This window comes from Fukomys damarensis, unplaced genomic scaffold, assembly GCF_012274545.1.
Source record: "Fukomys damarensis isolate Sample0158 unplaced genomic scaffold, DMR_v1.0_HiC HiC_scaffold_6, whole genome shotgun sequence".
Lineage (NCBI taxonomy): Eukaryota > Metazoa > Chordata > Mammalia > Rodentia > Bathyergidae > Fukomys > Fukomys damarensis.
Genome location: NW_022900918.1, coordinates 14,838,503 through 14,849,955, shown reverse-complemented (window position 1 = coordinate 14,849,955; position 11,453 = coordinate 14,838,503). Strand labels below are relative to the sequence as shown.

General features: G+C 41.0%; 1 protein-coding gene across 1 annotated transcript in view; it reads left to right on the top strand.

Annotated features, from left to right (window-relative positions):
- The first annotated feature begins 662 nt into the window (after positions 1-662).
- The window catches only part of Ednrb (endothelin receptor type B), a 32,286-nt gene continuing 21,495 nt past the window's right edge, over positions 663-11,453 (top strand). The window contains exons 1-2 of the mRNA XM_010622372.3: positions 663-879; positions 1,631-2,164. Coding sequence (XP_010620674.1) covers positions 1,679-2,164 — 486 coding nt within the window. The 5' untranslated portion in view covers positions 663-879; positions 1,631-1,678. The remainder of the gene's footprint in view (positions 880-1,630; positions 2,165-11,453) is intronic.

The window sequence follows — 11,453 nt, the reverse complement described above, 5'->3', positions numbered from 1 at the left end:
ATAAGGGCATTGGGCAGGGGATTTAGCTCAGTGTATCCGCTGCCTGCCTAGCAAACTCCAGGTAGTGAGTTCGATTTCTGGTATGACAGAGAGAGAGAGAGAGAGACAGAGAGAGAGAGAGAGAGAGACAGAGAGACAGAGAGACAGAGACAGAGAGAGAGAGAGACAGAGAGACAGAGAGACAGAGACAGAGAGAGAGAGAGAGAGAGAGAGAGAGGAGGGAGGGGGGAAGGAAAGATCTCATAGAAAATGAGGGCAGACTAGAGCAGCAAGTAGGCCTTAAAAAAAAAAAAAAAAGATCATTGTCTTCCCTGCCGGGCCCTTGTGGACTTTCAACTTCAGGGCAAAATTAGAGCAAAGAGCAGCGTTCCCAAACCAAGGAGGTCTTAACTATCACGGCAGGACATTCATCTGAAAGAAAAGACACGGTGGGCATTAAGACGTTCAGCAAAGAGGTTTGTTCTCATCTGGAGCCCCCAGCACAATGCACTTCATTTGTAGAATTTAGAACTATGTCAAATGCACAGCGCGTGTGGGACGCGCCTCTGGTCAGGCCTCCCTCCCTAGCGGGCAGCTCCCCGCTGACGCTGTCCAGGCTTTGCCCAAGGGGAAAGGTTGCGGCGCGGTCGGAAGGCCCGGGAGGAGTCTGGCGGTGATTGATGGGGAAGGGAAGAATGAATACAAGGACTTGTCTGGGGACAGCGGAGACCCAGTCCCTCAGGGTTTCGTCAGAGCCAGGCCCGCCTGCAAAGGGGGAACGGGGTGCTCTGCGCCTGAGTAGGCTGCAGTCCTGCTGGCAGCCCAGCGCGCCTACTGCAGCTCTGCGTCCCCACAGAGGTCGGTGCTGGTTGCCTGTCCTTGGTGCATCTCGTCCGCAAGGTAAACCTTCTAGCTTGGCGATGAATTAAAATCAGTAACTGAATTTTGTTGTGGGCCTTCAGCTTGACTGACTTACTTCTCTGGGAAACTTTCTCTTTAAAGAAGTAAATCAGTAACAAAGACAGATGCAGCAAACTTAAATGAATGCGTAAAGGAGACTCTTAAGTGTTGGAAGCCACGCAGAGGGGCAAAAGCTTCCGAGTTAATGCTGATACTTTCCCCAAATCAGACTTGAGGTGAGAGGTCTGAGATTCCCCCGACCTGCGCTCAGGGATAGGGTCAGCGACTTTCACCGCCGCGTGGAGTTCTGGAGTTCTGGCCCTGGGTGGTCAGAGTCCCCTCGCCGAGCAAAACGCAGGGATCGGCCACTGCGCTGGGCCGCTAGATGAACTCATTGCGTAGTCCGAGCCTAGCTACGGCGCGAGTCTCCCTCCCCGCACCCTGGAGAGCTCAGTTCAGAGCTTTAGGGTCCTTCACTCCTAGGCACACCCCTTCCAGAATGCCCCGCCCCGCTGAAAGCGACCTACCCCCTGGCGGGAAGTAGGGAAGAAAAACCCCGGGAGAGGGGTCGGGAAAGAGATTCACCGCGCGGGCTGGTGACTCACACCGAAGCTCCTACAGGCGCGCGAACTTAATTTACTTTTGCGCTCGGGTACTGGCTACTAGCTGAGCCTCTCGTTAGTGTTTGCAGAGGCGTGGCTCGGTAGCTGATCCTAGTGTCCCGTCTTGGTTTCCCTGCCGGTCTCCAAAGAGAAAACAGCGGAGCAGCCACCGGGCACCCATTGGAGCAAGCAGCAACATGCAACCGCCTCCGAGTCTGTGCGGACTCGCCCTGGTGGCGCTGCTTCTTGCCTGCAGTTCGGCGAGGGTCTGGGGAGAGGAAGGAGGGCTCCCGCTTGCCTGGGCCACTCCAAAGTTTCAAGAGACGGGGAAGACAATAACGCCACCCACTAAGACCTCCTGGCAGAGAAGTTTCAACTCCAGCCTGCCACAATCCTCTGCACCTGCGCAGGTACCTAAAGGAGGGAAGACGCCTGGGGGACCGCCTCGTCCCCCCTCTACTCCACCTTGCCACAGAAACATCGAGATCAAAGAGACTTTCAAGTACATCAACACGGTTGTGTCCTGCTTAGTGTTCGTGCTAGGCATCATCGGGAACTCCACACTGCTGAGAATCATCTATAAGAACAAGTGCATGCGCAACGGTCCCAACATCTTGATAGCCAGCCTGGCTCTGGGAGACCTTCTGCACATCGTCATTGACATCCCCATCAATGTCTACAAGGTACACCGCGTTGCATTTATCCTGGTGGGCTTATGGGGTGGGGCTGGCTGGAAAGGGGGAGGTGAGACCGCCTTCAGAGGGAGCTTCCTCAAGAATATTCTTGCCCTCCTAAGAGTCACTGGAACCAAATTTCCTTCTGGTCGTCAGTAGCTCCCTGTTAAGCCTAGGACAAGTGTAGTCTTCTAACCAGCAGTGTGCCTTTCATTGGGAATTTGTTAGAAATGAAGGTCTCCCTGTCCCACCTCAGACCTAATAAAACTCTAGGGTGGAGCACAACAATTTATATTTTTTCAAAGCCCTCTGTGTGTTTATGGTGAACTGTTTGAGCATCATTGATCCTAAAGTCCAGCTCTCTGGGCATATACTCTATTCAAACTATAGTTCACAGAGTAGCAACATTGCTATCCCCTGGACTTGATGGGAATGCAGATCCACCCAGACTTAATGCAACAGAATGTGCTTCTCTGATGCCTGGGTGATTCATATGCATGTTAACTTTGGGAGGCATTGTCTTGAAAGTGAGGAGCTGGAGTAGGTTTGGGGGAAACAAATGGCCTGGAAGAGGCCCCAGGCTAGTGAGTAGGAAAAACAGTCCAGCTGCAATAAGTGAGTTTACCTGTTCTTCATTGAATACCTGCAGTGGTTCAAGCACTGGGATAAAAGTGTTATTTCCTTTACACTTTCTAGTAACCCAGAAATAGATATCTCCAGCTTTTTACAGGTGGCTAGGATGCTCAAGGACTTCTGATTAGTAAGCATTAGAGCTGGAGATCAGGCCCAAATCTGTCAGGATCCAAAGTATACACCATACAACTGCACCCCATCGATTAGTCTATGGACAAGACCAAGCAATGTACAAAGTATGTGATAATTTTAGTAGTTAGCATTACTGTGTGACATTATTGTAAACAGGCATCAGAGGAAACAAAGAGCTAGGCAGGACATAAAGCACCCTCTGTTGGACTCCAGGTTGTTTGGGAAGTCTGGACACATCCCAACCCTTCTGAGTATGGGTTTCCTCAACTCTATAATAATGCTTTTGGTTGCCCACGTACTGGGGTTTTCTGGTGTTAAGAAAAACAGCTTAAGTGAAAGACTGAGAAGATTTTAAAGCAGTATGAAGATATGTAAGACTGCTTCCTAATGATCAGCAGCTATAGAAAGTCACACATAAAAGCATAACCAAGCATAAGGGAAGGGGAAAGCACTTTATGGATTTGTGTACAAGAGCAAAGGTAAACATGGGATGTAGGGTAGGGAAAGGTAGGGGGTGCTCTGAGCTCTATGCCAGATCTGGTTACCTTATGGCACATTTAACATTTTCCTTCTTAAATCTCTGGAAAGTCTAAGACAAGTACCACATTTTAAAGGAATTCTAGACATTTCTAAGGTTTAGGGATGAGATTCAGACTAGGTTCCAAGTCTGGAGGAAAGAACTCCAAGAATTGGGCCATAAGTTGAAGAAACTGTACAATCCTGGATAGCAGTCGATTCTGATGGACCCGGTTGGTTTGCTTTAAAAAGGAGCATGGGAATAAATATGAGTCTCTTTAATGTAGTCACAACTTCAATAGGGCAAGAAAGAACCCATCTGCTTCCTGAGGAATCCTAAGACTAAGACCTACCCTGGTGATTTGGCAGACATTTCAGTTCATCAAAACTGGAGCCCCTACTCACCTTGCCCTATTAGAAACCTCCCTGAATCAACCAGGAACTGAAGTACTATATGGAAGGTAGGGTTGAGAACATTTTCTTTTGCTTTGCTGCCTCCAGACCAGATGTAAATCAGTTCTTCTAGGACTTTGGAAGAGACTTTCTGTCTTATCAAAAGAATATTTTCCATAAACTAGAGAATATCTGACTGAGCACATGGTTTCCTTTCATTGCAAAGTCCTTTATTATTTCCCTAGGAAGTTACATCCTTTTCCCTGAAGCCATCTAGTCTGTTAAAGCTGTGTTTTGACTTTTGAAGTAAAATAATGAGTCACTACCAATCCAGCTATCTAGACATCTGCTTTGGTCAGAGACCAATCCATCACATAAAATTTTATCCCATTACTAGGTTTACAGATGAGATCCTTCATCATTTCCTTTGGTTTAATATAACAGTACTGGCTACCACGTAGCATGCAGTAGGTACTTGCTTTATTTCACTAAATCACTGCAACAATCTTAGGAAGGAGGAATGGCCCATCATCCTTGTTTTAGATCTGGGGAAATTACATGTTGAACAAAGAAGTGATGTGCTCAATGTCACAGCACTACAGAATGATTAAATTGGGCTTGAACCTAGGTCATCTGGCCACAGAACTTCCACATCCCACTGAGCCAACTGCATTCAAGCAGAGCATGGCCTTAAGCCTTGGGCATTGTAACAACTCCAGCTGAGTGCACTGGCGGAATTATGATACATTACCACATGATAGAATGCTTTCTAGCTCTTGAAATGGTTTTCAAATAGTATGTAGTATAAATAATATCAGTGGATGTTACTCTAAGGACTACTCACCAAAATGCCTAATTCAGGATTAAAGTGCATGTATTACCCTCAAAAACTGGAACTATACATTTATAAAATGCACTAGAATCTGGGCATAGTGGTTCAAACCTATAACCCCAGCATTATGGGAGGCTGAGGCAGGAGGATGGCAAATTCAAGCCCTGCCTAGGCAACTTTAGCAATTTAGTGATACCCTGTCTAAAAATTTTAAAAGGGATGGGGGTGCTAAGGTTTTAGCTCAGTGGTGCAGCTCCCTGCCTGCTTCAAAAGTGCAAGGTCCTGAGCTTGATCCCCAGTTAAAAAAAAAGGGGGGGGAGGGGATGATGGATTAAGTTTTGAGATTTAGTTTAGAGAGTAGGCCTTCAGCTCAATCCCTAGTACCATGCAAATGATTTTAAATAGTCAGGTGTCACAGTTACTACAGAGTAATTTAAGTGAATATGAATGCTATTAAAGGAATTGTGAATGCCTAAAGTGAGACATTTGAATCCCTATCAAGTGATTTCAGATTTTTTTGGTGTTGTGTTAAACTGCTCTTTGAGAATCCTATATGCACATTTTCTGTTCAGTCTTTGGTTAATATAGTCAGGGAGCCAAGAAATATCCATTTCAATTTATAACATTAGTTTTGAGCTTAACAAACACAGATTTCAATAAAATTGACAAGCCGTAGAGTGCCACGGCTCTCTCTCTGGAGGCTGCAGTCCTTGATGTGGCTGGAAAACGGGACAGAACTTTACACAGGGATGCTGCTGGGAGGTGCTGATAACCTTGGGAAACAGACCTGCTCTGCCCGGCCTCCCCACAAAGCTGGGCCTTGAAATTGTCAGATAGAGTCAGTCGCTTTCCAGTCTCCTATGTCAAGGGAGCCTGTGTCGAAGGCCAGGGAGGGCTCTCAGGACACTGGGCAAATGGAGGCTATTGCAGCACTTCAGACACTCAGGTAAACTTGCTGAGCATAATAAACTTTACCCTCTACACATAAGGTTGAGCCTACATTGCACAACAGAAAACAGATGAAAAGTGAATAATTCAACCACCCAAAGTGGATATTTAAAAAGTATGTTCAGGTATATGCATATATAATATATATACATATAATATATAATGTTATACGAGGACATAGATACATAAATAGACAGATGAGTGCCATCTGGCTCAGGGCCTTGCACATTGTTAGCAAACAATGCCAGTAGAAGGCATGTGTATTTTTGTTGTTGTTATTGAATCTTTATTAAATTTATTGGTACAGATTAGGTATACAACACAGTTACATTCATCACTGGGATCTTGTACCTTCACATGACTTATCAGGTTCTTATTTTTCCCCATTCCCCAGCCCTCCCCTCAGCCCCTCCTCCCTTCCCTGTTTACAAAGATATTGTTTCCATGTTCTCCCTTTTCACAAAATTTTTCTTTTCCCTTTTTACCTTTCCCCTACCCCTCCCACTTCTTCTACTCTTTTAGACTTTTCTTCCTATTACACAATATCAGTTATACATTTTGATCCTTATTTACATTTTTACTTTTTCACCCCAGAGAAACTATTCAGTTCACTTAAGAGTATGGCCACTTAGCTACAAATCTCTGATTTCTCATTCTTTATGGCTGAGTAGTATTCCATTTTATTAAAAAAATCTTCTTTATCCAGGCTCCAGTTGATGGGCAGCTGGGCTGTTTGCAAGTTTTAGCTATTACAAACTGTGCCTCTATAAACATGGATGAGCATATATCACTGTGATATGATTCTTTCAATTCTTTTGGGAAGATATCCAGCAGAGGAATAGCTGGGTCAAATGGAACTTCTAATCCTAGTTGTTTGAGGTGTCTCCATATTGATTTCTATAGTGCTTGCACCAGCGTTCACACCCACCAACAATGAAGAAGAGTTCCTATCTCCCTACCAGCCATTTATTTTTAGTTGATTTATTGATAGTAGCCATTCTTATTGGGGTGAGATGGAATCTCAGTGCTGTTTTCATCTGCATCTCTTGAAAGACCAATGATGTTGAACATTTTTTCATATGATTATTTGGTTCTCTTACTTCTTTGTCTGATAAATGTCTGTTTACTTCAGATGTCCATTTTTGAATTGGGTCTTTATATTTGGGGGATCTGATTATTTTTGAGTTCTTTACATATTCTAGATAGTGGACATTTATCTGAGGAACAGCTGGTAAAAATGTTTCCCACATCATGGGTTATCTCTTAGCTCTGCTTGTGATTTCTCTGGCAGTGAAGAAGCTTTTTAAAAAGATGAGATCCCAATTGTTGATTCTTTCTGCTAGTTCCTGTGCTACTGAGGATTTGTTCATACAGTCTCTTTCTATGTCAATATCTTCAAGAGTTCTGCTTATCTTCCAGTAAGTTTAGTATTTCTGTTTTAATATTTATATATTTAATCCACTTGGATTTTGGTTTAGTGCATGGTGAAAGATTAAGGTCTAGTTTTAATTTTTGACAAGTTGAAATCCAGTTTTTCCAACATCATTTATTAAAGAGACTATCTTTCCTCCAGAGAGGGTGTTTGGCTTCTTTGTCAAAGATGAGTTAGTTGAGTATGTCAGATGTTTCTGCATCTTCTAATCTATTACACTAATCCTCAGGTCTGTTCCTTTGCCAGTATCATGCTGTTTTTATCATGGTGGCTTTGTAGTATAATTTCAGGTTGGGGATTGTGATACCCCCTTGCCATGTCTCTGTTGCCTAGACTTGCTTTTGCTATTCTAGGTCTCTTGTGATTACAAATGAAGTTTTGGATTGTTTTATCTAGTTCTTTGAAATAAACTGTTGGGATTTCTATAGGAATTGCACTGAATCTATGTAGCAATTTTGGAAGTAAGGCCATTTTCACTATGTTGATTCTTCCTACCCAGGAACAAGGGATGTCTTTCCATTTTCTTATATCCTCTTCAATCTCTGTCTTTTTTTTAGAGTACTGTAGTTTTCAGTGTGGAAGTCTTTTGTCACCTTCATTAGATTGATTCCTAGATATTTCATTGTTTTGGATGCTATTGTGAAAGGGATTGTTTCCCTAATTGGACTTTCAGTGAGACTGTTATTTGTGTACAAGAAGTCTATAGATTTTTGAGTGTTGATCTTGTATCCAGCTACTCTACTGAATCTGCCATCAAGTCTAGAAGTCTTTTGGTCAAGTTTCTCTTGTGTCTTCTATGTAGAGTATCATATCACCAGCAAAAAATGACAGTTTCACTTCTCCCTTTCCTATTTTTATTCCATTTCTTCCTCTTATCTAATTGCTGTGGCTAATGTTTCCAAAACTATATTGAACAGGAGTGATAATAGTGGACATCCTTGTCTCGTTCTTGATTTTAGCATGAAGGTTTTCATTTTTTGACCATTTAGTATGATGTTGGCTGTTGGTTTTTCATAGATAGCCTTTATCAGGTTGAGATAAAGACCATCTATTCCAATTTTCTGAAGAGTCTTTATTATGAATGGGTGTTGAATTTTGTTGAATGTTTTTTCTGCATCTATCGAGTTGAGCATGTTTTTTGTCCTTGACTCTGTTAATATAATGTATTACATTTATTGATTTACTTATGTTGAACCATCCTTTATCCCTGGAATAAATCCAACCTGGTCAGGGCATATAATCTTTTTGATGGCCCTCTGTATTCAAGTGTATTTGAATAAGTAGAAATTTATATTTTAATGTTCTTTTTTAGCTACTGTTATACAAACATGACCTCAAATAGCATGTTTGTTCTTGCAGCTTTGGACACAGGCAGGACTGTATCTAAAGGGTAAATTTCCAAAACTAGAATTACAAAATCAAAGGTTGTATGTATTTGTGATTTTGATATATATTGCTACATTGCACTTCAAATTTATTATTGTACTCTTAGTTCTAATCATTTTTAATATAACATTTCCAAATAACATACATTAAAATATACCTCTAATGTGTTTTTGAGACACTATGCCCAATATTTACATGGTCTATATATACACCTGAACCACAAGCCAATGTTGAAATATCTGTGGGGATGAATCTCTTTTTATTTTCAAGCTATTTACAGTGTTCGTACATCTGTGCACATGTAGGTGTCATCTAGATACATGTTGCACATGAAGTCTGTTATGTAGGTATTAACCTGTGGGAGCACAGAAGTCAAAGCCATGAAGAAAGCTGATGAGCCAAGTGTATTGTGGCTAATGTGATGATTGTTTATGTAATTGATAGCTCGTTAGTTGATTTGGTTTGGTTTGGCTGAGTGGTGATATTTGAGAACATTTGATGACAGGTTATGAAGAAATTAAAATTTCTTGAGCAAATATTTCTGGACTCTGTGCTTCATGTATATATAGACCTCAAATATAATTTCCTTTCTATATAAGCAAATTGAATTTTTACAAAATTTTGCAAACTGATAAGTCAGATGTTGGCACTTAATTGGCTTAAGATCCAAATGTAATCAGGTGTCTAGTGGTGGTGGAGAGCTAAAAATTAGCCTGATGACCCATTAGACTTTCGAACTGTTCTGCTGTTAAGACTTTATAGGCCACCATAATGGGCAAGGAAACTGCTTTTATAGTTCTAAAAAACTAAACTGCTAATCTTTACCATTTAACTAATAAAGATGGAGGTGTATGTGATGTTAAAATGCTGGCATGTTAAAATGTGGGGCTGCAATATTGCACCTGCAAATGAGTTTTGAGTGAAGTGACCTCGGCAAGTAATCTAACATTTTGTTCTTGTGGCAGAATCAGTACTACCTTTCTGAACAAATTCATTTATCTCACTGTCTTTCATTACATTGCTTCTGATACTTCACAAGTTTGTGTGTACTTCACTAGTTTCATAGGTAAAATTAAGAGTTCATGGAACATCATCAAATTTAACTTTTAAAATTGTAATTTTCCAAATCAGCAAATAGAAATATGTGCACATATAGCAATACAAGAAATTAAAATATCACAAGGAGGAAGTCTACTTTTTCACAATTTAGTAATACAGAATACTTTTCTCATTACTTGTCAAATAATTTAGATATGATCGTGACTTTTTAGTGACAGATAATGGTATTTAATGGCAGAAACATTTTGTATCAAAAATGGAACTTATCTACCTTTGAGATTTATTTATTTAAAACAAACTAAATATAAAAGGTCCTAATTAGACCATTTAAATATTATCTTTTAAAGAAATGTTGGTAAAGAGAGAGACTGTTAGCTCTGATTGAGCTGAAATTGACAGATAAAACAAATATCCTAACACCCACTGGGCATAGTGCTTACAACAGTCAATGGCACACTGATGTTTGTAGACAAATGTTAATATGCAGGAGGCAGAAGGTCAGTGGGCTCTTTCTACTTGTATTTTTGCAAATGGACAAATAAAAGAGGGGTAGATTGATCCCTTGTGTTTCTGAGCATCAGTCATAAACCATTAGTAGGTCAGAAGCAGAATTCAAGTAACACAGACTCTCAAGACTTCATGCTTCCTCTGCACTGTTTCACCTGGGACAAAATGCTTAGCAAACATGAGGCTCTGGGCAATGAAAGGTTCTCCAGGTTGACTTTGTGGTACTTCTTCTGTTTGACTTTGATCTGACACTTGGTCACTCCATAAATCCAAGCCTCTAAAAATGTCAAGTTAATGTTCCTTTCGATATTGTAAAGCTTTGTCTATCAAAGGCTTTAGATTTTTGCTTTGCTCACTTAATGTGAGCTGTTTGAGACTGAAGGTTATTTCCAGAGTTGTACAAAAGGATAATGTGTCCAAGACACCCTTGTCTCAAGGCCAGGGAGCTATGTTCTTCATTTCGCAAAGAAACCATATACGGTTATCTGTGTGTGGTTAATATGATATAGTTGATTATTTTTAGAGAAACATGTCAAATGTTAATAAATTATTAAGTGCTTTAAAGGGTGTTGACAGATAAAGCCTGAGATTGAAATTACATTAGATGTAATTTATGATGTGAAATAGTCTCTTTAAAAACTTTGTAACGTTAAGAAGAGGTTGGTTAAGTTTGGGAGATAGTTCAGTGTGGTGAATGAGTATATGTTGGCCAACAGCTTGTCTAATTGTAGGCTAATTTTATTCTCAGATCTTTTCTATTACAGAGTTATTTGTGTTCCTTATAGATACTCTGGTAAAAATTTATAAGAAGGAGAAAAAGGACAAAACCTGCTAAAAGGTGGGGTAGTGGAAGGGGAATGGAGAAGGAAGAGATAAGGATTGTCCCCTTAGAAATGTATTAGCAAATTTGCCTGAAGCATTTCTCAAGCAGTTCTCCCTCTTTGATCTCAGAACAGCTCACGCTGGCTGCCGATCTATGTCCTTTCCCTGTTTCCCTCTTCTCCAGTTTCACTGTAGTTTCCAGAAAGGAGGACAACTACCCTCCTTTATGATGTACACTGTCATCTTCCCTCTCACTCAATGGCTTCAAAGAACTTTCAGATTCCATAGAAATCAGACATCCTCTGATGGTAGCTTATGAGTATTACATAAGACAGCCATTAGAATTAAATTTCATGAAAGCTCATTATAAGGTTTGTTGACAGTCTGACAGTCTTATTCTGAACTGATACCATCCACTTTCCCATTCTCCAGTTCTCTCAGGTGTCACTGTGATCTCAGAGGATCCAGCTCCCATTAATGAATCTAATCAATTATTTCTCTGACTTGGAGCATTTTAAATATGTAATATGTCAGGGAAAATTATTTGTTTGCTTTTGAAGTATTGTGAATTGAACCCAGGACCTCACTGCTAAGCGACATCTCCAGCCCCCTTTTAAATATTTGTGTATTGAAACAAG